We start from the raw sequence: 26,751 nt of genomic DNA on the forward strand, positions 1-26,751 counted from the left end.
TGGGGCACTGAAGGGCTGTGTCCTCCTTCCTACAGACTCCCTCCATGCTCTCCCTCACCATCCAGCCTTTTCTTTATCTTATTTTTTTTTTTTTTGAGTATCCAACTTTCCAAGCACCACCCTCCAGCTTAAAGGCAAAAGCAACTACCCATCGCTGGGTCAGAGCGGAGTCAAGGCAACGTTGCCACCGACTTTTGGCCAGCGCTGGATCAGACTCCGTTGCCGGCACACAGACGCTGCAAGCACACAACCCTACACATCGGGAGCGCAAACACCGCTGCAGCACGCACACCGCGACACCGGATCAGATAGAAACTGCAATCTAATACATACGCCTTCCAGTAAATTTGCAGGTGCAGTCCGGGCGCCGGTCAAATCGTGTATGAGAAACTCTGTCCAGTCCATGTATTTCTCTTTGATTGCTGGGGAGGGTGAGGAAAGAAAAGAAATGCTTAGCACAGCAGACTGCAATGGACTTGCCACATGTATTTTAAGAGACATCTCAGGGCTTTACCAGCTCTACAGTCTGCAATCGAGACCAGGAGAAAAGCTGGTTTCTTGCCCAGTTCCTTGGGGAACCCATGCACGAGGGAAGGTGTTGCTCCACTGTAGTCACCGATAATGACTTAGAACAGCGTGGCTTATCATCTCCATCGCTCCCATTCAAAACTGGCCACTGCTCGTTTCCCGCTCACCACGTAGGCTGAGATATGATTTATAAAGTCTCTTTGTGTGTTCGCTAATGACCTCGGAGAAAAAAAACTGTGCAAACTTTCAGTTCCTCGACAGGACAACAGAAACTCCAGGTGCTTTCCCCTTGCAAAGCAGAAAAATCAACCCTGAGAACATTGCACGTCAGCTGCCAAGTCAACACACTTGCAAGAAGAAAGACTTAAAGAATCTATCAGGAACTTCTATTTAATTTTAGAAAAAAAATCTGATAATTTCTGAACTAAACACTGTAAGCCTATGTTACTTTAGGATCTGTATCCACAGAGTTGTGTAAGATTTGAACTGAAATATATAAATGTTGCCTCTGGGATTCAAATTCTGGTTCAATCCCTGTTGAAATCAGTCAAAGTTGGGCACAAAAAGGCAATTCAGCAAATCTCAGCTTCAGAGATACAGATGCCTCTTCAAATGCATTGTGCATTTGCAATTGGACACCCAGAAACCAGACTTTAATTCCACCTGCCTGCAAATGGGAATTACATTACATCAGAAACATTTTTCTCTCCCAAAAATTCTTACTTATGTGTGAGATAACCAACAGTGATGCTGCTAACACAGCAACACCCATAGAAGGGAAAAATTGCAAGCATTTGAAAATTAGAACGTTTCCTCTGAACAAAAAACTGGATACGTGGCTTAAGGACCATTACCCCACAGGGGAGCCCAGGAAGGTCTGTAATTAACCAGCGTAAGTCCAGAATAATTAAATGATAGCAGCCCTCACAGTTTGCTCAAAGGAAGCGGAGTCTTTTGCTCCACACTTTAAGGCAACACCATGTCAGTCAACCAAGAGCAATCCAGTCTGAAACACTCTGTGCTTCCACACACATCAGGGTGGGATTTCTAAATGTTTTGAAAGCTTGGTGACTTCTCAGTCCTTCCCAGAGATGGGTGTCAGCCGCCGCACTGCCCTGACAACGCAGATCCTGAGGTTTTGGACCTCTGAGAAGGGGCAATCTCAGTGGTTAAAGCAGGAGGACTACAGGCTGGAAATGCAAACAGCGTTGTGGGCACAAATATTGCCACTGTCACCTCCAGACAAGGAGACCAAACCTGAGCTTTCTCAAAACGCATCCTCAAGCCATCCGCTGCCAAGCACTGAATTAAAAGAAGTGCAAAGAGGGAGCGTTGTGTTTGCCCAAGGACGGTTAGACAACATTGCCACAAAACCTGGCACAACGTGCTCGTGGTTGGGCTTCCATCCAGCATGGGTGCGTGGCAAACTTGGACTCTGGCCCATACTCAATTTATATCCGAAATATCTTATGCAACACATACAGTTGGCCATGGACAAAGACAGAAGCCATGCCCAGCAGACCTTACATCAGACCTCATTTCTGAGTTGTGCTCCTTTTCCCCAAAAGCCAGTTCTCCCAACGTCACCTGACCTATACATTCAGTTTACAGATCTAAATTACTTTGAAAGTGCATTTAAATGTATTTAAAATTAGCAAACCTTAAAGTGCTGGACTTGAGCCTCTATAAAATAATACTTGAACTTGCCTGGAACTGTTCTAAGTCTTTTGCAGCACTGATTTTGCATGATTTCCAGGAGATTTATGACCTTTACATTATTTAAGATGAAGGAATAGCCTGAGAAGAAATGGTTTATACATGGTACTTTCTCTCTCAACATTCCTGTTGCGTACACCTCATCAGTTCCTGTCCACCTACGTTAGGATTAAGAAAACAAGCTTAATTTTGGCATCAGTGAGAAGATAGTAATTGCTGTAATGAATGAGAGCGGAGTCCCTCTGGTTCAGACTTCTGCCTCTCGCTGCGAACAGCACTGGGTGCATCCAAGAAAGGTGCAAGTTGAACTTCATTTTGGCTTATACCCACAAAGTTGTCAGACAAATTTTGAATGCCAGAGCTTCATTACTAAGGAATGACAAATGTGATAAAAAGAACACGGTTCGAACTTTCAAAGCTGGCAGGAGGCGGAGGGAGGAATAGGATTTTCAAAGTTGACAACAGATTTCAGGGGCCTCCATTTCCAGATGCCCAATTCGAGATGTCTTAACGGTGCCCGATTCACAGATCTTGCTGTCTGTCAGTCAGTCCCCCTTCTAATGCCTCTCAAACAAACAAACAAACAAAAACCCCCAGAAAATCCCTTGTCCTTTTTAAAAGACTTACACCTCACAACTTTTTGACACCTAAATAAGATGGTGCCCCTCTCCACGTTCAAATCTGGACTGCAGGCTTCCAAAGTCCAAAAGTGCCAAGGTGACCTTTCTTTTCAGAATAAACAGACTCAGCTGAAAAAATGAGCTACTCCCATTTTCTGAGTGGTTTCAGAGCCATCCTCCCCAAACAAATCTAGTATCTGGTGTTTTGCTTTATTTTATGCTTCTTTTGTGGTGTAGATAAAGGGACTCTGGAAGCCTCTGGGAGAGAACAGATTGCACTGGAAGTTTTAGGAACAGGGATTTGCACTTTTTTCTGTGCCTGTAGACCACAACTAGGCTTCTCTGTAGTACAGTTCAAGTTATTACAACGCAAATATTAATTTTTAGTAGTAATGAAGTGAATCTGAATCATCACAATACCTGCAAAAGCCTTCCGAGGACCAAGCAGAATGTTAAACAAGAATATTCAAACAAAGGCAAATCCGCTGGGTAAATGAGAATAGCTGGCAGTGTAATGCATGGGTGCCCAACCTGAGCATCCATCTCAGAAAATGCTAGTGCTTCTCTGGTGTATCAGAGCCAGCACCTGTGAACTGAAGCACTGATTTTCAATTGGTAATTCGCATTTTCACTCGTTAGCGACAGAAAAAGACCCAACTGAACCTCTCCTACTGCAGACAGGCTGGAAGAACTCTGCTTTTAGAGCCCATCTGCAGCTGGCTGACCAACCAGTGGGATGGGAAGGTGGACAGGACAAAGGATCCTGTTTCACAGGGACCTAAGCTCCACTAGTATTGCTACTTTCAAAAGAATTTTTCCTTCCTTAAATAACTTCAGTGAGTCAGGAGTGGTCCATGGGGCTCAGATATCCATATGTTCTCTACCTTTCAATGTATCCATCTTCCCAGAAGACCTCTGTGAACCTCCTCCACCCAGAACCTGAACGCACCTCCAGAATCTCAGCTAACATCTATGGCACCACAGAAGGCAGGGGAAACACACACACGAGAAATAAAGCAAAAGAAATCTCATCAATCCTTTCAAAGAGAACCATGTCATGCAGGGAGGTAGGTCCTACAAAAGAGAAAAGCCACAGGGGACAAAACGTGTCCTTCAAACCTTCAACTGCAAATACTCTGACGAGCCCCCTCCAACCACAAAGTGTGATGGGCACAAGCAGTAATTTACAAGCACATGATTAATGTCACCCTAATTCATGCCACCCTAGCCCTTACTGAGCTACATAGACTCAAAAGGTGGTAAGAAATTGTCATAGTAAGAAAGTCCCTGGTACTTCTGTCTGTGTGGCAGAGGAGGAAACATCCCTCGTTCTTCGTAATCCAGGGAGCTGGCAAAACTGGTAGGAAGACTTTTACCAATGCATAAAATCCTCTCCAAACAGGGGTAAGTACTGAAGTCTACCTGCCCCTTTGCACACCCACCCTTCCCTCACCAGGCACAGCTCACCCGTGAAGATAGGAAGGGGACTGTCACCCATACCACAATGGAGCTCCAAACAGGCCCATTGAGATATTCTAGTTACTTTGAGGCTACTTTGCAAATTATATCCTAAGCAGTGATCGCTTGCTCGACCAAGACAACGACAACACAATCACACGATTGGTCCTGCAGAGCATGAGGCTTTGATGCTCTACAAGGACAGAGCTTGACCAAGAACCCCAATGTTGCTGTGAGCAACACACTCATCTTAGAGCCAGTCCCATAGTCCTGCACAGGGTCTGCTGTGCACAGAAGTGACCGATATGAGACTGTGCAATAGTCTGAGACCCTGGGAGCCAACAGCCATCATATTTATCATAGTGAGAGTAAATGATTCAGGAGAAGCAGAGACATGGTAGCAGAAAAAAAAGACTCAGTTTAGTGATCCCACTGATGCGAAGGCCACAGCGTGAGCTGAACTGAATGATTAAACACTAGATAATCCAGAAAGGAGACAGGTATTAGCAACACTCTCACCACGGAAAAAGCATCGGTCAGAGCTTGCCCCAGATTAGACACAGTACAGCCCAAACACAAGGCACGCGTCGCACGAAGCGATGCTCCTAAAACACCAATGCTCTCGTAACTGCTTTTCTTTCCAGGGTTAGCAGGCAACACCACAGCCCTGTTTGGAGCTGCAGCCTGTGTACGCAGATGTGCCCGTCTCCTTTGGATCGGGTTCAGTTCGCCTTGGAGCCGGCATGGGTGGCTGTTTTCACACCTCTGCAGCTCCAAGGCCAAAGGCTTTAAAGCATCCTCCTGCCATAAAAATGCCACCGAACCACCTGCCTTAGAGTAAAGCAGCCCAAAACAGAGGCCAGATCTGCACGTTGCTGGGCCAAGGTGTATCCATAGCAAAGCCAATAGCTCTGCTCCCGACTGCACTCGTGCAGGACTGACTGCACAGAGAGGAAAATCTATCTGGATCTAGATCACTACAGAAAGACCTCAGAAAGATCCCACATTTCTCTCCCAGTTCCCGAGGAGCCGTTGTAGCGATGCACCAATTCCCAGACTCGGCACTGGGCTGGGCTGGTTGAAGCTGAGCCCAGGCTTTGGCTCCTCCTAACAGACCTCCGCGAAATTATCCACACCTGCAAAAATAAGAACCAAGTATCCCTGCTCTGCTGCAGTCTTTGCAGCACACTACTTTTGTGTCTCCCGCAGGAAAATGTAAAGCCCTCCTGCCTCCTTCAATGAAAAATATTCATTTCAGAGAGCAGCTTCTAGTTTGGCAGATATTATAGCAGATTCTTAAATTAGAAAGAAAAAGGATCCTTCCACATTAAGACTCTATTTCCACAGAAATCACGGTACAGGTTATAAAACTGAGCTCCCCTTCCACAGGGCTGAACTCCATCAAAAAATGGATCACGCTCAATATCCCTCAAATAATAATAATTCTTCCCACTTCTTTCTCTACTTGACTCGCCCTGCCCCCAACCTCTCTGACTCCCATTCCTCTCTCCCCTTTCAACTCCCTACCATTTTCTCACTTTTACTCATTTGTCTCATTTTTTCCCAAGCAAACGACTCTGGGTTGGGGCCGGACCCGACTGCTCCAAACCCGGGCACCGTGGCAGCAGCCGAGGACCAGGGGCTGCTGCAACCAGGTCAGTGGTTGAAGAGCAAAGTACCATCAGCATCGCTCACCACGGACCAGGCTTCCACCATCAGCTGCTCAAAACCAGCCCCTTCCCCTTGCACTGTGCGTGCTGACCACGAAAGCCACGCAAGCAGCGGTCAGAAAAAGCCAAAGAACTGCATGCCCTGCATCACCGCATCCCCTGCAATCCCACTAACCGCGCGCCGGAGACTGGGACAGCAGCTTTATTCCCAGTGCACAACCAGCTGCCCTCGCCGTCCTGCAGATCTCTGTGCCCTGCCTCAGCCACAGCGTGTAATGGCTTCAGATTCATCTGCCTCTCTAGAGAAAGACGAGATTAAAAGAACATTTACAGTCCCATGAAAGCACTGAGTCACAGGTGCTCCGTTCAATGAATATGAGATACTACTATTGCATTACCAGCTCTGGGGATTTTATCTAGTTGTGCTGGTTTTGGCTGGCATAGAGTTAATTTTCTTCATAGTAGCTGGTATGGGGGTGTGTTTGGGATTTTTGCTGGAAACAGTTTTGATAAGAGAGGGATGTTTTGGTTACTGCTGAGCAGTGCTCACCCAGAGCCAAGGGCTCTTCTGCTTCTCACCCCACCAGCAAGGAGGCTGGGGGGGGCAGAAGAATTTGGGAGGAGACACAGCTGGCACAGCTGATCCCAGCTGACCCAAGGGATATCCCAGACCATGGGACATCATGCTCAGCATGTAAAGCTGGGGGAAGAAGGAGGAAGGGGGGACGTTCGGAGCGATGGCGTTTGTCTTCCCAAGTCCCCATTACGCGTGATGGAGCCCTGCTGTCCTGAACACCTGCCTGCCCATGGGAAGTGGGGAATGAATTTCTTGATTTGCTTTGCTTGCACGTGTGGCTTTTGCTTTCCCTGTTAAACTGTCTTTACCTCAACCCACGAGTTTTCTCACTTTTACTCTTCCGATTCTGCCCCCCATCCCACCGTGGGGGGAGCGAGCGAGCGGCTGCGTGGGTTGAGTTGCCGGCTGGGGTTAAACCACGACACTAGTCTCCTAGTAGTTGCTGGTTTTCTTAAAGCCATTTCTCCCAGGGTCATGGGTTTATAAGGAAACCCTCATTTTCTTTTTGTTTTTGCAACAACAGTACACTGCAAAGCACAGGAGAAACTGAAATCTGAACGACTGAGAAGACAATGGAAAGAACACGTGCTTTTTTGGGGGTTTTGGCCTTTTATGTTGGTTTTTTCCCCCCCCCAACCACTCCCTCAACTGCCAAGACTAAGACTCAGGAATCTGAGCTGCCACATTCAGTAAAAGAAAAGAATTGTAGCAGAAAGACGTTACGGTATTACAGCACCTAAATAAGCTACTGCTCAGGAACGCCTTTACATACCCCACGGATACCCGCGCCCTTCCCAGACACAAGGGAAGGTATAAGAAGCATAAACAGAGGTAGAGTGCGCCAGGACCATGCTTCCAGCCACCAGACTCCACCGAGCAAGTAGTGTGCCATTACTTCAAACTAATGCATGATAATACAAATTAATACATAATGCGCAATTGAATACCTGCACCCATCTACCCACCTACCACTTGAGCATGTTGAGTACAAGCTTGCAGGCTTGAGGACAACCTAACGCTAGCTCATTTGAAGGGATCTGTGCTGCTGCCACCAGTAAAGGGGCCCAGGACAAGTAAAACATCAAATTATGTTCATTTTTGTCCTTTCCAAAATAAAAAAAAAAAAATCATTAGAAAGAATGTTTTTCATGTAGGGTTTTTTTTTTTTGTTTAATAACCCTGGATCACCAGCAACTTGTCGACACCTTGACTGGAGAATCCCCACTGGACCCCATCAACCTCTAAACAACAGCGTTTCAATTTTCTTATATGTGAAGTGAGGAACAGCATCTTAAACAGCTTTATAAAATGGTTTAAAATCTTTGGGATAAATCTGCTAAGTGACAACACTCTCATTGCGGCAACTACTCTTATTATTAAAAATAGAACTCCTTCCTAGGATTGGAATGAACAAAAACGGTTAACAAAGAGGAATTATAGCTGGGCAGGACTTGGGCAATTCTTGTCACTCCATTATGAAATAAACTAAAATACCAGGTCCTCATAAAAAAACCAATTTTTTAAACAAGTAATTCAAGATGTTCAAAAGTTTATATACGGATATTATACATATATATTTAAGATATGCAGGTTTTGGAAAGGTAAATACCATATTGCACAAATACAGAAACCTTGTAATATTGATATTTTAAAGCTGTCACACATTTGATGCAATATTTGTATGTTATAAAAGTCTTAACATTTAAATGTTATAACTATGTTAGAAAGGTCTAAATGATAGAGTCAATATGAGATGTCTTTATATCGAAATAACATAGAATGCTAAAACAATTTGTTTAGACTTCACCCATCAAAACAATTTGTCAAAACTGACATGTTCTCACAAAATATTTCCATTTTGATAAAACAGCATTTTGACAGAAAACGGTGGGATCCAAACATTTTCCTTCGGCTTGCTGAACTATATACGTCCTTGTGAACCAGACTGGATGTGAAAATAGGACGGGGGTGTGAGTGCTGTCCCTGCGCCTGTGCTGTGGCTCAGGCTGTGCCTACGCTGCTTTTGAACCCTCCCCAAGTCCTTCAGGGCAGGGAACACCCTACAAAGCCAGATCCCCTACGGGGCATTTCCAAAAATCAAATAAATAAAAAAATATTTTTTTTTTTTTTTTAAAAAAAAAAGGTATTTAGTGATTTAATAGCATTTTCTATAAAAATGACCGTTTGTTTTGGATTCTTTTGTGGGCTCCCTGGAAAAAGCCAAATGGGGCTGGAGACGTCTTCAAACAACTTTCTTACTTAAAACTTCAAACAATCTTCTGTTCTCACACCAGCAGAGTTCTGTGGTTTGATTCGTATCACAAAATAATGAAAATGCAGTCCAAAAAAGAAAAACAAAAAAGTTCATCAAAAGCTGTTGATCCGATTTCCTAATGATGCAGCCATAAATATCAAGAGATAACAACTTCAGAGCTCAGGCATCACCTTCTATACACCTGTCTTAAATATGGAAGGCCTTCAAAGAAAATATTATATACAGGGGATTTTCATGGAAACCAGAAGTTACAAGCAACTGTCTATCAAAGAATACGTGTGCTCCAAATACATTCCTGGAGTCAGGAGTACATTGTGGTCCCATTCACATGAATTTACAACAGGCTAACAAACAGATGTTAGAAGTGTGATATCTGTAGGACAACGACTAGCTCTTGTACACTGTTAGAAGATGCTGCTTTAAGCTATCGACTGATCTATATCAACCTGTATCGATTGATCTTGAGCTCTTATAACTGTTGATTATCTAATAAATTTTCACAAATAGAACTGAAAATGTGTAAAAATCAAATTAATGTTATTTGTTTAGCCCACATGAGCTACTTCATATAACAAGAATATTCTGCATCACTTTTTAATTGTCTTCAAAATACTTGGTGCACTCTGGTTTTTCAGGCTATCCAAACACCATGATCGCATTTCTAAGGGAAGACTACCCGTGCTGCACTTTTTATGGTCTTGACCCAAGAAAGGGCCAAGACACAGACTTCAATCCTTGCATACCCAGTTCTGCATGCAAGAGCACCCGCCGATTAGAAAAAGGGAAGTAAAAATGAAGAAAGGCGTGAACACACCTGAAGAATTCCCTTAGCTTTTTCTATGCAATTACACTGAATTTCAGTATAATGCAACTGTTATCCTTCCTGCTGCCATTCGAGGTTTCCAGAAACGATCCACTTACGTTCTCACGGTCAAAACAAGCAAGTTCTCGTGCAGCAAACTGCCTCACTGTCCGCAGGAGACTTTACATCCTAACATCCTTTGAGTCCTTCACAGACATGCACACTACTCCCCTCAGGTTTCCCTAGTCCTTAATTAACTGTTATCTTTTTAACAATAAAAAAAAAGCAGCCGGTGGTTTGGGAGTTGCTTTTCATTTCTTGAAGCTCGCTCTGGCCTGCGCTACATCTCCAGTCCAGCTGTGGGAACTACGGGTGGACGAAGGAAAGGATGTCGATGTGGGATGCTGGGGGAGAAAAGCATCAGCGGGTGCAGGGAGGGTGAGTGAATGCTATTACACTGAAGTGATTTTTTTTGAACGATGCAAGATCTTGCAGCAATCCTCTCCATTAACTCGCTGCAGCTCAGGAAGCCTACCAAGAAATAACTGGCAGGAGGGTCACCACCAGCAACTGCTGAGGCACTTCCATGCCAGAGGGTCAGCTATCTTCACCCCAGACACAACATTACGGGAACAATAATGTTCACCCCAAACGCTCTTCCCGAGAGCCTGCTGCTATGGCTTTCTGCTTACGAGTTAAACTGACCGAGATCAGAAGAGAAATTTGACTAATAAATCCCTACAGCACGGTGACCCGCGTGCCATTAACCCGCAGCAGCCTGCCTTGATTGACTGAGTACAACGGCCTCGGGTACCCATCCTGCATGCAAGCGGCAGTAAATGATCTTCTCATAAGTACTGTGATTAATTACTTCCCTTCAGTTAAAGTCAATACTCTACTTGCACTGGATTATTTAAATAATAAAAAAAGGGATAAAAAGGAGAGGTGTGTTGATAATGGGAAGCGGCTCTGCTCTATCTTCGTGGCATTATCTATCAATTGCAATCAGATTATGTAGATAAAGAACAGCGGCAAATTTATCAGCTCTATTTGCACTTGTCACATCCCTTCGCTGCGAGAAGGCTTCACGCAAGCGGCACCACCCAGCCAGGGACCACCGAGGCGCAGCACGGCTCTGCCCTGGGAGCACGGGAACAGGGCAGGAGGGAGAGCGAGAGCCGGGGGGAGACGGCGAGAGGCGAGGGGAACTCGTCTCTTCCCACCCTCCGCCTTGCAGGGATCCAACCCATTCGTTAATCCGGTCCCTCAGCATAACAGAAAGTCACCCGCGGCCATCCAGCCTCAACGGGGTGGTGTTCAAGGATGAAGCATTCAACTTTAGAGCATCTACCATGCATAATCCTATTTATTTATTTAAAGTGGTTTTTTTTTTTTACATTAATTTCACCTGGAACACAATTCTGCAACCTTGTCATCCAGACCAGGTACCAAACAACAGAAACATTCCCATTACACCACTACGAATTGGGAAGAGCAGCTGCCTGGCAACTTCGGAACGCAAGAGATCCTCCAGGCACAAACATTTTTACTTGGGTCAGTTATCTGTTCTCCTGTATCTGCAGGCATGAACAAAGGCTGATTATTCCGATTTTGCTATTGCATCCAACATGGTAAAAAAAGACCGATTTTATTCTCGGTTACCTATGCAATAAATTAGGAGGAAACCCGCTGCATAACTACAAAGGTCACGGTGTTTCACTCGGAGCAAGTACTTTCTATTTCTCCAAAATTTCTTAGCGAAACAGAGATTGTACACTCTTTACACGTAGCAATAACATTGCTCTCTGCCCAATTCAGTTCTAGGTACAAGGTAACTAAATTTCATTGTTATCAACAACCATATTAGAAATTAAGGAGGAACGGCTCACTTAAATGGTCTCAGATGTGTACACACACAGATAGAGTTCCTGGAAGGTATTTCTGAAAGCCACACAATGCCCAGCGTTTGAAAGCTCTGAACAAACCATATAGCCATAGGGGTTCCTCCATCATTAGCATCGATGTCCATTAGGGCGATGGCTCACTGTGAAAATGAGCATCCAAACTCCACAGCTCTCACCACTTAACCCCAAGCCTCCACGTACATTCCTTGATTATTTTTTCCTCCGGTTGCATTAAGCGCCACGCTTAGCGCGCAGAAGAGATGTATCATGTGCAACGAGAGCTCAAACTCCCAATCTTCAGACCCAGGAGTCTTAATGAACGCCTTGTCAAATCAGCAGTTCAGGAGCATTCAGGGAGGGGGGAACCTCATATTTTGATTGTAATTTCTAAATCCATTTTTATCCCATAGAGATAAAAAAAAGAAATAAAAAAATTGTATGAGCTCTGTTTTCCAGGCAAAATCAGCACCGTAACTGAAGTGCGTGCATAGAAGCAGTCCAGGTCACAGACCCCAAAGTGTGACTGCAGGAGATGGGTTATGTGTGTGCCTATATGAGACGCAGGTACATACACCAGATTCCCTGCACAAACCTGCACTCAGCAGGCAGCTGTTTGCTTCCAAGCCATAGCCCCTCTGGGTGAAAACCAAGAAGACATTTAGTCACCTTTGCAGGCGCAGAGATTTGCTGTTGCAGGTAGACAGAGATGCACAGACGCTTTGTAAAACCCTGATTTAAAAGTTTCAAAAGCCATCGGGGAGGACGTATGCATGCTGCTTGTCCATCATCACCCTGGTAAAACCTACATACAGCACTTCAGGTGCTCCCTGTGTACTAGTTCCAGAAGAGAAATGTAGAAAGAGGAAAAAGGGACATCTACAATGCAAAATGCAGTAATTCCTGGATAAATCCCCATCCAAGCTAACGTTCATAACCATAGCCAGAACTATTGCAATATAGCCATCAGCTTGGTTCATACCCTGAATTAGTATCTCCGACCACCGCCGGGCACACGCTGGACCACGCCAATAGTTGTTATGAATTAGTATGGGGGTCTTTCACATAATACTGAATTGCACCAGATCTCTCCGACGCTAGAAAGCGGAGCTAGTGGAGGAAAGGAGGTCTGCAGATTATCTGATCCTGATCCGAACGCCAAACGCTCTCCCCTTGGCTCGCCTTTCCCAACGGACGCGAGAGGCACTTTTACGCCCTGTCTCTCTGGGATCTCACAGGCCAGCCCCAAATGGATTTTGCAGCATAACAGCATCTAAAAGTTATGGGCCATTCGGTAAGGGGATGTCATTGCAGTATAAATATTGTGCCCAAGGCTCTGACCTCACGCCCCCAAACTCTATCCAATTATCTCACATACTAAGTGCCTTTTCTCACTTCTAAATCCCGCGGTCGCTTTCTGAAGGCTATTCAGACAGCTCTCTAAAATGCACCAAATTTACAGCAGCACAATGCTCTTACATAAAGCTTAAAGCAGTTCACCGCACAATTACCTTTTTTCCCTGGCAATGCAAACAGTCTAAAGCAAATATCCACTATGAACAAAAGCACCAAAACACAGAAGACATATAGAGAGACCTGATGTCCAAGAAATCCATTCTGGGTTTGGGTTTTTTTTCATTTTCTACAGAAAGATGAGAATTAGTGGGGATGATGTTTGCAGTTTATTATATGCACTGTATTGTTTAATACGCTACAGAAGAATAATTAAGACAACTCTTTCTTAGCTCTGGTGGGAAACACCAATTAAAAGTAAAAAAAAAAAAGGATGGAAGTTTTCGTTAATGCTTAAAGTTTTTTTTTTTCTTATTATCAAATTCACCAGACATGCATGAGACCCAGAGAATAGCCAAAAGCACATTTTTTACTTTTTCTGCCTTTAGACAGACACCACAAGCCTAGATTCACCTCACCCTGCACAACGTACCTAAGATTTAAGCATCTAGTCTCACATTATTTGAGATTATTAGGTGTTATGACTACAGACAGGTGAAACACGTCCATGGCTGTACGGCCACTGACTGGCAGTCCCAAACTGTACCATCTTTTGAATACACAAGCAGTGATTTGAAAGAAAAAGCAATCCATTACTAGTTTCAGCCTGGACCCCCAAAACGCAGGCAAAGATGCATCTCGGAGACGAGAGGCAGAGGGACACTTTGGGGGAAAACCCTGGCAGGACTCAGGCGGGTGGCTGGTGCCACGGTGCTCGAGTTGGTGAGGAACGGTGCTGCGAGGTACAAACAGCAAAGCAGGACGCACTAGGTCTAATTTAAGGATCTGCCCATGGTTCTCCCCAGATTTCACTGCTCACGCCTGGAGCATGGGACAATACTGGAAATCTGACAATCCCCATGACCCAAGAGTGAGGCAGCACGCTTCCAAATTATCATGGGAATAGCCAACAAGCCTCGTTCACCATGACTTCACCTTCTGACACCCCACAAAGCAGAAGCACATATTTTAAAAAAAAACCAAACAAACCAACAAACAACAAAAAAAACCCGCAAAACTCATTTTACACTTTGCAGTGTGTTTTGTAATTAATCAGAATTGTATTGCCAGCTTCTAATGACTGAATCCCATTTAATCACTTTGGAGGCTCTCGGCTGCGTGATGTAAGCACCACAAATCAGAACCTAGAGGGCCTTATGAACATTCACCATGCATCCTTCCCAAAATTAATGGTACAGTCTAAGCACAGCCAGGCCCTATGAGGTGCTTAACATCCTATGCACAAGATGTAAATTCATAATCATCATCACAACACCGTCAAAGAAATACTCCATCAAGGCTCATTTTGTGCTTGCTAAACATGTGTTTTCTTCACTTGAAACTAGAAAAGGGCTTGAACTATAAATCCCAGGATCAAAAACATCCCCCAAACTTTGAAGAGTTTAGATCTGAATTGGAGATCAACATGGAACATTATGCAAGGCATCATCTGAAATGAGAATAACAACGTGTTACAGGACTTGAAAAGCCAGCAGCTTTTCCACAGTGCTCCAAACCTTCCTTGAATTCTAAAACATTAGCTACTCCATCACTCTGGGACATGTTGACTGGAGATGATGATGCTCTGATGAACCCAAATGCCTTCACTGCTAAATTGAAGGCTCCCAAATCTTAGTGCAGAGCTGGTTGGTGAGCTCTTAATCTCATCTTCATCACACAATGTTTCCTCTGAGGTTTTTTGGCTTGTTCCTAAATAAACTCTGTAGATGTTCTACAGGAAAGAGACCTTCCATAAGGAGCCACCTGCTGATGTCCAGACTGACAAGTTCAAGGTCGACAGCAGAATAGCTCAGAGCAAAGCAAGACATAGCTTCAGTCGTCAAATGCTCAGGGTGTAGATGCTTCATACGGGCAGGGACTCCTCAGTGACCTTCCCAGCGTTGCTTAGCATGGGAGAATTACAGGAGTTACTCTCTATAGGTTCTATACTCATCATGGCCAGAGCCTCTTCAGTAAAACTTGTACAATGTATAGCAGGATGGTCTCCCGAGTTTGGCAAAGTTTTCCCTGGATACATCTTCTAGATTAACTCCAGCACTTTAGGAAGCAGCTGCATTTTTACACCACGACCTGAAAATGTTGACTTTCCCCTCATTTCTTCATCCAATCCCAACAGTGACAGTGTGGGAAAAAGCTTTTTTTGCCACAAATGCAGGAGGTGGATGCTCTGCCTCACAACACAAAATAAACCATCAATCAGGAAAGGTTTCAGCACATCCTTAAGCTTATTTGCTTGTTGGTTTTTTTCCCTTTTGTGACCAAAATCAAATAGAAATGAGAGCACACACACAGACATAGAAACAAATCATTTGGGAATTAAGAGGAAAAGCTTTCCAATATCATGCAAAAGGGCCAGAATTGACCCAGAATTTGGAATCTGGGTTAGAGGAATTGATTTTTAATTGTCATCAGGAAAATGCTTTAGAGGAGCATCATTTAAATCTCTGCACTGCGTAACTGCTACCTCCACAGGTTCCAGGAGCATATGGTCTGCTCCACGAAGCAAACCCCTTCCATGGTGACTGGGAGCCCACATTATCATGTGTAATGAGGGAAAAATCAAGTGCAAGTCACAGCTGGCTCAGGATCATGCTGGCGCTTGCATCTGCCACTAGCAGCTTCCCGAGTTCACTATATGCATGCTCCTCACGAGCAAAATCTGAGGTGCCCCTAGGTGCATCTGAAGGAATACTCTGCTGAAGACATTACACTAGACACGTTGGCTTGTCCTTGGCCTAAAAGAGCACAGAAAATCCTCTGTTGGCTCAGCTCTAATAGAAATAATTTAATCTTCAACCTGATCAAAAAAGGTCCACTGAAGAAACGTGTACATCAACTTTGGCACGCTCTGGATCAAGTCCTTCGTGCTATTTACCCTTCCCACACTAATGCACAGAAAAGTCACCTCCTTCTCTGATATAAAAACCCAAAACTGTGCCTAACAGAATATGAATGGTAGCAGGTTTTTAATTCTCCACAGATGTCTCCAATGGCGATTATTTAAGACTGTTGATGTTTTATGTATTATATCACCACATTAACTACCTAGGCCTAGTCTTACAGTTGAGATGGCATTTTCATTCCAAAACTCCTCTGGGAGCAATTGTGGGAGACTGGGGAAGGGAAATTATAGGCAATTACCAAACTGCTACTTAAAATCTCTCAGAATTATAATTTTAAAAGAACACTTTATAAAAAAAAGCATTCAGCTGGACATTAGTTAGGTTGACCATGTCAAAAAAGAGTGGTTTGCATCCACTGTTATGCTTTCAGGGTCAATCCTCCTATTTTTTTATCATTTTTAGGCTTTCTAGCTCCACAGCTTCAGAGTACATGTCCCAGGAGGTGGCGTGATTGTGGAAGAACAACTCTGGATATTCACTGCTGAATATTCAAGGCGTGGACATTTCTAGAGTCATGACTGAGGTGCACGCTTCAGGGGTATTTGCTTGAATAATGACATTGTAGTCTCCTCAATGACAACTCACCAAGTCTGCCAAAGGGGCTGTACGCCTTCTGCTCGACAGTGAACAGATTCTCAACTGTTCTGCATTTTGCTCTGTATCCACATGGTTTGCGCCAAATAGTTGGATGATGTCAAATAGTGGCTCAACACAGAGCAACAGAGCCAGTACTTCTAAAATTTACTGTCTCCTCAACCGCATTTGTTATTAGGAGTCTGATGGGGACTTTAATTGTAAAATAATTTATATCTTTCCAGCCCTTAGCACGTAAATGTCTTGGGAGGAGGATTTTGCAGTTTTGTGCAATAGTCAAAGGGAGATTTTACCTGAAATGGTCTCAAACGTACCTTCTGAAAATCCACCCTGTTTTCACCTGGTGCTAAAGAACAAGGAAATCTCAGGAAATCTCTACTCACAGAAAAGCCTGATGTCTGCTCACAGCCTCTTCCTGCAGTATTTCCTTGGAAATACAGCTTCTCATTCACAGTCTCTGCCTCGTGCTGCAATTACTCTTTTCCTCCCGTATCTTTGTTCCTCCAGCACAACTTGTACTAAATGTCAAGTCCAAAACCAATGTTTAGTCACAGCAGCGGCTGCAGTGTTATCCCGCAGACTGTGACCAGAATTGCGAGCAGCAGAAGGAGAAGCCGTGGGGTCTCAACTGCTCATCTTAAGCCCTCCGCGCATCCTGAACAGAGCTTGAGTCCCATTGAAATGCGTTTTCCTTGCAGGAGGTCGGGAGCCACAGTAGAAGTTGGTTCTGCCAACACTTCGGGCTGGATCAGTCAACTACTGCAGCCCAGCACTACTGCAATGAGTTTTGCTCCATCAATCTTTGCCAAAGTTGAACCCTTTTGCTGTGCGAAGGGCGTGGGCTTTGATCTATACAGACACAACCTTACACATTGCCTAATGACACTAAAAAAAGTAAATGAAATCTAGCTCTACATGGGTTTGGACAAGCAAAGCTTCCTCACTTTCTAATACAACTCCTCTTTTTTGTCACTGCCCATACTGCAGCACAAACCTCACGGGGATGTACTCCATCCAGCCAAGAGGGATAAATTTCAGTTCCCAAAGCTGCCCACTAGAAAAACAAGTGGTTCCAGATCAGTGGATGTGGGGAAAAAAATTAAAAGAAAAAAAACAAACAAACACTTTTACTCCTTTTCATGGCAAAAGAAGCTGAGAAATGCCCCACTCCATACACCTGTGTCCAACCCCCCCCACCCCATGCAAAGGTGCATCAGTGTCCAAGTTTATGCAGATCCTCAGCTCACTGAGCAGCCCTGCCCACAGATGCCTTCCCAAAGTTAGCTCTACCCCTCCGATCACCCTTGCTTTTACCTCCCTACTGTGTCTTATTTGCTCTTCACTTGCACGGTCGGCTGTGAAAGAATCAATTGGCTACAGTCCTGCTGTTCCCAAGGCAAAATCAGGTGTCTGAGGTTTTTTTTTTTTTTAAATTATTGCAAAGACATGGAGCATAGAGCTGATACATATCTTGATCTCCTTCCTGCCACTTGTTGTGACAGTCAACCATAAACCAACGGCACTAGCACACCCGAGCCCCAGCTTTGCCAATAGCCTGAGCTTGAGGAGCATTTCAATCTCCCTGCATAAATCTCTGCAATCCAGTGCAGAAGTGCGCAAACCTTGCTGCCCACGGGGGGGCCAGACTCCAGAGCACTTTTGGCTAGTTCTGGTCCTTCAAGCAGCAGCAAACTGGGTGCTGATGGCTTCCAAAACTCAAACGATGCCTGCTTGTTTACACTGAGAAATGACCAACACGCTCAAGTGATCTCCCTGGTGAATAATGAAAACCCCAGCTGGGGTCCCATAACGGTAGAGGATGGCTGACTCCTCAAGCTGTAGGATACAGAGAAAGTCAGAAAGTCTCTGCCTTGAAAACCCAGATGCTCACCATAGGGGCAGGATGAAATGAATCATTCTTTGATATTCAAGCATCTTCCGAACAGGAGAACAGGTATCAGGAGAAAACAAACAGATCCAAGTACAGTGCTGTGTACAGAAATGAACTAATATCAAGCTTGACTGAAAAAGTTGATTAAATTAGTTTAATTTAAAAGCCCAAACAAACCCTGAAGGAGGTTCTTTGTTTATTGCTTTTTACCAACAGCATGCGTTACTGAAGAAGCACCATGTGGGCATGAAATATTTATTCATTAAATCTTTCATAAAGCTCCACACTATTGGTTTCACTCAGGATATATTTATAACGTGTCAAAGTCCACAAAAATCACCGCTTTTCTTTTCCCCACCTTCATCCCCCTCCAGACTGTTTATAAAAGGATTAGGCTTTCAGTTTTCATTGCAATAAGCCTGATCCTCAGCTCCACTGTTGCTTGTACACAAGGTGCAGCTGCTTTAATCATAATGGGATAGTTGTAGCTGAAATAGTTCAGCCTTCCCTGTACCACCCAAAATGGACTGTTACGGTGCTGCAAACCATACTGCTGGTTTACAGTGCTCCTGCTATGGGAATGGCAACATCATTCATTTATGGAGGAAGGCACTATGCACCAGTAGTAATGCATGGAAATAAAAGTCAGGACAGACAGTCCACCCAAGCAAGGGAAAAGCCGTCAGAAAGTACCTTCATTTCAGTATCGGTATGTCCGAGTCATTTGTTATCAAACCTCACTCCATCGCTGAAACCCCTTCTTGAACCCTTCCTCGGCTGTCAGCCAACCTACAGATTAAACCCATGCTCCAAGTTGGGTTAGTAACACACTAGCGTAAACAGCGCTATATTATCCTCAGTGTTAGCTGTAAAACTATGTAATACTGTTTTACTAGTTTTACTGACAATATAGTTCAGTCCAGTACAGGAGTGAGGACAGGTTATACTTAGAAATATAAATTAAAGTACTTTCCACCCATAAGTGTCCAAAAATCCAGGATTTGCATTAGGACTGCGCAGGGACAATTGCATCAGTGAAACTGTCACTTCTCTAAGGAGTTGCACTGATACCTAATCTGGGTGCAGGCCAAATCTAATTTCCCCAAATAATCCTGAGCAACAAAAAAAGCACCCCAAAATGGATGCTGAGCAGGCACTTTAGGTGCACTGCAGGCTCCCACGCAGTTTTGGTGGCCGCAGCCACTGCATGCATCCCTGCCTCGTTGGACCACAGGCTTTCTGGTCAGGCCTGCTCCTGTTTCCCTTACTTCATTTGTTTGTGAGAATAAATAAATATAAATACAGCATAAGCAGATGTCGTTGTCCCTGGAAACTAGGCTTGCTGAGTATGTTTCTGCTGAAACGGCTTCTTACTGGAAAATTAGGTTTTGATTAAAGTGTGTTCTTTTCTTCCTTTTAATAAACAGAGCCTACTTCATGTGCAAGCTTTGGGCTTTTTTTTTTTTTTTTTACTGGAAACCTAAACCATCTTGCATGGCCTTGGTTTTTCAAATGCCTGATCCTCAGCAAGGGCTGCATTCCGCAGGCACAAGAGCACCTCATGGGGCATCAAGGAGAAGACATCTCAGGATGACTCCCCAAGGAGAGACCAGATCCTTGTGAAAGTCTAACCCAGGCAAAAGTGCAAGGAGGGACCAGCCCCCACGTATGAATCCCACAAGGCACTGCTGCAACTCAAGACAACATTTTGGGCATTTAACCCCAGGAACAACCGTTCTGACATTTTTGTGGGGAAAAAACAATGACTTTTTTTCCCCAAAGGAAAATACTGGCAAGAACAGAGGCTTTGCATTTATGGTTTTTTTATGAAGGGGAAAAACACCTTTTCTAAGTCAGTTCCACCAAAATCTCAGTAGAGGAGCACAGAGTGACACCAGCTGATGGGCCCTCACCCCAGGGAAAATATTCCCCTTCGCAGAGCCCGACACTACCCCATCACCATTTACCTAAACCACAGGATCACTGCAGAGCCAAGGCTGGGAGCCTCATAGTAGGTACGTTCCCTAAGGATTACCTCCACCGCACTCTGGGAGAACTGGAAAACAAAGGACCTATGTATAACCAAGCATTGATTTTTTCCCCTCGATAGCCTCCATCACTCACGGCAGCCCCAGCTAAAGCCAGAGCAGCGCACACCTCGCATCGCCCACTCACGCAGTGTTTCCCTGTCCTAGTTTCACAACAAAAACACTGGGATAAAATCATTTACTCCCCAGTCCACTTTACAAACCTGCCAGCATCTCATCCCCACAAGGTTCTCTGCAACTATCTATGCCTCTAGACCTGAAAAATATTAAAAGGAAAATCAAAATGGAAAAGGTTGACCTCAAGCCCAGCAGACCTGGCGATGCTCAGAGATTCTGCGTTTGATAAAGTCTACAACTAAAACATTTTGCAAAGCCTGTCCCACTGGCCAGGCTGTGCCACATGTGCACAGTAGCTCAACAGTTACTGACATTCCCAAAAGACATATGGGGGCCTGTTACACTCAGTTTACCCCAAAAGGGCCTCGCTTGGCAATATTAAGTCTTTCGAAAGTAACTAAAGCCAACACCACATGCAAAACTTTTGCAGTTTCACACAGTAGTGACAAGACCATTTTCCTCACCAAGACAACATTATCCTGATGATGCACGAGCGATGGGCTAACTCTTGAATTTTCACATCCCAGACTGAGCGATCTAAGTCACGTCAAGGAAGGGAAGGAAAAATTACTGTGGGTGCTGTAACGAAAATATGTTCTTCTCGGGAGCAAGTCTGCAAAGGGCTCCGCGGGGCCGGCGGGGAGATGCTGAGCCACGATATGCTCCATCGATTTCCAGCTGCTGCAAGCTCCCAGGAGACATCAGAGCCAACTCACGTGGCTCCTACTAGGGCAAATTTCAGACCGAACACCCCCGGCTCTTCAGCCAAAGCTGGCATTATTTTTACCTCCTCTCCTCCCCTCTGCCATCATGAGGAGAGCAAAGAAAAAAAAAAACCAAATGCTATATTTTATATGCTCGTTAAGTATAATCTGCTAAATGTTCTAGGCCAATGCATAAAGCTGCCTACTATACTAATAGAATATTTAATTGACATTTATTTGCTGACTAGTTATTTATGCTAACATCACCCCTGCATAATTAATAGTCTGCTAAAGTCAACTTGAAAAGCACACACAAAACACTGTACTAGGAGTCATTTACAGTATTTAAAATAAAGAAATCCTGCAACCTATTTACATTAGGTTAGTCTAAACTTGGTTTTGATGGAATAAGAGGATAAGGATTGGGCAAAGAAGATAAAAAACCCCCTATGTACTACTTTAGAAATATCCACAATCTTTGACAGTACAACCTGCCAAAGAAGATTTCCGAGTTTCATTTTACTTGGCTCGAGGACCCACTTCTTAGCTGATGTAAAACAGCATAAGCTCAGTGAATGCCTGCCGATTTTCTCCAGCCTCAAGCTCTTAGGAAGTAATATTTCAGGTCAGCCTTCAGTGAAAGAGCTAAACCGGGGCCAGATCTGCTCTCAATTATACCAGTAGAAAAGCAAACTCATCTCAGATAAGTTGGTGGAGGTGAGCCAACTCCTCACAAAGATAAAAGAAGTCCACCCTGCCCATCTGATCCCTCTACCTGCACTGTAATCATGGACCTGCAGGCATAGTTTAAGTTTTATTTCCTCTGGGATGAGATTACCAGGGGAAAGTTGGCTTCAGTTAAAAAAAAAATAAATAAATAAAAATCCATGATAGCATTTTCTGAGAGAGAAGCACTGGAGGCCTTCATCTATTTTCAGAAACATTATCTCTGTGTGACTCTCTGAAGAACTTGTGGACAAACTTTGCAGACCCAAGTGACCTCCAAGAACGATGCTGAAAGGCAAGTGTATGGGCCACATCTCCACCACCACCACCGCCAGCTGTGCCCCTTAAAAAAAGCCTCCTGTACACCTAGGGAGTCTTGAACGACACCAAATCCACACCCAAGCAGAAAGTGACTGCTCCAGGCTCGCTCTTCTCCTTGCTCCTGTCTCACCGTCTCCCCTTACCGCTCCTGTTCCCATCCCCTGCGCCCCGTTTTCTCTCAATCCCACTACTTTCTGCGGGAGTCCAGCCCCAGCACCTCTTCTAACCACTGCATCTATCAATGATTCCACCTGAGCACTAACAAAGTGGAAAAACTGGCTCAAAATTAACTTGTTTCTTCCATTTATCTATTCATCTGACATCTTGCATACGTATCAGCTGTGCAACACAGCCAACCACCTTTTGACTACGCAGAATCTGGTGAGTCCTCATGCCATAAATTTTGACACAGCCAACCAGACCCAATTCTCCCCTCCCTTACACCAGTGATCTCAAACAACAGGATTTGGCTCTGTGATAGATCAGATAATGGTAAAAAAAAAAAATAGTTGTCACTTCAAGGCAGTTGAAATGTTTGAAATGCCACAGTTTGCCGTGGCATAAGTTTTATCTCCTTTTTCATCCATACCCTGCCCAGAATCAAATCCAGCACTTTGAATCCAAGTGAAATTCCCCTCCTTTGGCCTGGATCTAGGATAGAAGTTAACCTGACCTGAGCAAAACACAAAAAACGATTTCAAATAGTGACCGAATGATGATGTTCACCTTCACAGAAAGTCTGGGCAGGCAAAATGCTTCATGTCCACCATTCTTCATGGCATATTTCACTTCATGAAGCTCAGCACCATTCAAGAGGGACTTGCTTCACCCCAGGACCAGGTTTTTCTGCTTTCATCCTCCTTATAGTGGTGTAACAGAGAAGTAAAGGCTGCTTTCCTACACATAATCGCAGTACGATTGATCACCTCGATCACCAAATCCAGGTATAGATGGTGTTCAGACGTTTTCCCATCTGTACCAGCTCATTGTAAAATCAAAACATAGACCTGGTTCTCTCCCCGCTGTATTTCTTTACATCTCCAGTCTCCTCCGTCTTCTGGTTTACATGGCAAGCAGACTCAAGCTCACTGCACGGATCTGCACACAGAAATGCCCTATTTGAATTTCCATCTGTCAATAACATTAAAGCAGAACCACCACGGCAATTACAAGTGTACACAATAATCTTGTCGTCCAGTGTCTTTAGCGCATCCCAGAATGCATTAAGATAGTGCCAGGAGAGATTCAGCTCTGTTGGCTCAGCTGTAAATCTGCAATCTGTACAAAAACACCCAAGTGTCAATCAAAAGACGTTCCTGCTCTACGCGTGGTTCACAATGCATAATTTAGCTACTACGCTTGTCAGGTTCTCCACACTGCTCTTCTACCCGACGGTAAATGTGTTCATGAACCCAACTGTCATCAACAAAGGAAAACAGAACATAGAAATAACAGGCTAAAGGAGGCAAGAGACCTCTTTTCCTTTCACAGTTAAAGGAATTGCTAGTAAGGGAAAGTTTAGTTAGACTTTAATTTTTAATGCTCAGTGGGTAAAACATCCCAAGGGATGGAGGATGTTGAAAAGCAATCGCATCGGCTGTGTGCTGAGGAGGAGGACAGCGCTTGGTTAAGACATAGGAGGGGATAAAGGCTGTCCCTGTTTCCATGCAGGCTAACATAATGGGGAAATTTTCACCAACTGATGGGAAGTCTGTGTTACATCCCACCCCTATAGCGCAGAAAACAAACCCTACTATACCACCACAGCCTTGCCACTGTCAAGGAACTTTGAAGCACGTTGTCCTTCCTCATATGAATTACAATTGCCGACGGGCCTTGTCAGAAAGGATGAAAATTTCACACTCAGCTACGTCAGGCAGGAGCTACCCACTGGTCTACACCACAGTTAATATGCAATAAAATAGAAATCTCTGTCCCAGGACGTGACTTTAGAGCTGATCAGTGCCAAAGCTACAGACCATAAGGACAGCTTCACACTTGCCTCAGCTAGTTCATGAATAAACATCCAATTCATTCAAATGAGTTCTATATTAACTAATTTAAATAATTTTCATTTTGCTTTGAATGGTAAACAGATCTATTCTGCCAGGATAGTTGAGTTTGCAATTCAAATTACACACCGATTTGTAATGAGAAAAATATAATTAATGGCAAAGCTTGAAGTAACTACAATTTTACTCCTTTGATTTCCTGCAGGGAAGGAGGGGGTGGAGTGTGAAGCTTGCAGGCACACACGCACTCACACCGTGTCCTTTCGTAAGCCAATACCTTTTATTGAAAACTCAAGTATTTGGCTTGAGTGGTCCTATTCTAGTGCACTGCACCATAATGTCACAGGAGGACATAACATGACTTGACATTTTACTCACAGGCACCATGATGCAATACTAACGTCACCCAATAAATGATCATGTAACAGTCTGTAAATTAAATGAGTTCCTTCTATTGGGATCATAAACAACAATTATTTGGCAGCTGCCCCTTAAAAGCTCCATGTGTAGTGAACAGTAAATCAAGCTTTATTGATTTGCTAAACTGAACCGTCCCATTTTTTTCACATCTCTCTCCCTCCTAATGAAATTCTTTGTCCTATCACTCCGGACCATTCTTCTCTGGCATCATATTTATAAGATGAGCGCTGATCAGTCCGATCTGATTCGTAAGCAGAACCAGACCATTGTCGCAGTGCTGGTATTTTGTCCGTTAAACAAGTCCTTCTTAGCAGATCTGCGTTTTAACCAAAGCCTTCAGCTCCTGATTAAAATCAAACCCTAATGACAGATAACTGGCCCTGGCCATGCTGCTTGCATGGTCTTGCCAACAGATATCCTCACTGTAATCAAGATGTGCAGAATCAGGCCCTTAGAAAACAAGTCCACGCAATTTGAAGCTGGCTTTCGTTTCTTCCAAAGGTTTGGCAACAAAATAGTGTGCAATGCTAAAAAGGCAAAAAAACCTCCACGGAGTTCACAGAGAACATCACTTTCTCTATAACCGATGCAAAATCTAATCCTGCAGGCTTCACCAGCTAAAACTCTCAGCGCTCCAATGAAGTTTGGCTCGTTAAGATACATTCACTGATCAGCAAAGCAATTAAGCACAGGACGAACTCCAGACATCTGCATACAAGTCCAGTACTCACAAGCTACTTTGAAAAGCTGGTCAGAGCTCAGTTCTCCCTACGGAAGACAAAGGGCACTCTTGAAAATTCAGGTTCTACCCTGTGGTGTCCCAATGGGAGCTCTGATCTTTTGGAAACCCACCTTTGACCACGGGCTGACCCTGCGGGCAAACACCCAGAGGAGTTTCATGATTTATGAGCACATTTAGGACCTCTCTCTTTTCCAAGTGAGACAAGTCCTGAAGGCTCAAATCCTCCTGGGCTTTTTAGACGCCTCATTCCAAAATACGACTCAAGCTCTTAAATGCTTAAATCTGTTTTGAAATTACAACCTACACATTTAATTTATTCTTTCTGAAAACTATACTAAGACATATTTAACAGAACTGAGAATGGGAGTGAGGAAAAAAAAAACCCACAAACCAACAACAAAACAGGGCAGTTGCCCAAATTTAAGACCCTGGTATACAGTTACATCACCCAGGCAGAGGAGAAAGGCGGTATGATGCACTGCACATTTGCAGTCATTCAAGCAAGACAATTCAGATGAAGTAGCTACAACCCAAAGAGCAGATTCCAACATTTCCATGAAAAGTGGTTGCCTCCGGTTATAAGACAATCGTTATTTTCTATTACAACAGTCGATAAGATCTCTTACCCCTTGACCCTCATATTTTGAGATTTAGTTTACAGCACTGTACACCTTTCTGGTAACATTGATTATAATCCACGTAATAAAAGGTAGTTTAAGAGACCAATAAAACAAAACACCTAACCCCTCTCACATCAGCTTGATTTACTAGTGCTAAGCCAACAGATTTCTCAGTCATATTTGTCTTCAAGACTACTTTTTTTTTTTTTAAGCAATCAATCCTCTGTTTATTCAAAATACACAGACCAGAACAAAAAGATAAGTTTAGTTCAGAGTTCGGCATATGCAAGGCAGGAACGTCAGCTCTGATTTAAAGACCGTGTCTACAGCTCACTTCAGTGGGAAGTCAGGTAACACCTATCCAGGAGAAATCACATATGGCACACAACTGGCACATACACTTTTTCCAGTGGTCACATGTAACAGAAAGCAAAAGAATAACTTCAGCAGCAGAATCCTTAAATGAGACTTTTCTTAAACACATGCACAAGCTGGAGGCTAAATGTTCATCTCGTCTTCCCTTGATCCAGAATAAATGGGATATATGGCAGGAATACGTATGAGTTACAGTGA

The 26,751-nt window shown here is 44.0% G+C and overlaps 1 protein-coding gene across 1 annotated transcript in view; it reads right to left on the minus strand.

Annotated features, from left to right (window-relative positions):
- Window positions 1-26,751, minus strand: part of SFMBT2 (Scm like with four mbt domains 2) — a 123,494-nt gene that overhangs the window by 69,862 nt on the left and 26,881 nt on the right. The window contains exon 5 of the mRNA XM_069801566.1: window positions 334-422. Coding sequence (XP_069657667.1) covers window positions 334-422 — 89 coding nt within the window. The remainder of the gene's footprint in view (window positions 1-333; window positions 423-26,751) is intronic.

This window comes from Haliaeetus albicilla, chromosome 14 (genome assembly GCF_947461875.1).
Source record: "Haliaeetus albicilla chromosome 14, bHalAlb1.1, whole genome shotgun sequence".
Classification (NCBI taxonomy): domain Eukaryota; kingdom Metazoa; phylum Chordata; class Aves; order Accipitriformes; family Accipitridae; genus Haliaeetus; species Haliaeetus albicilla.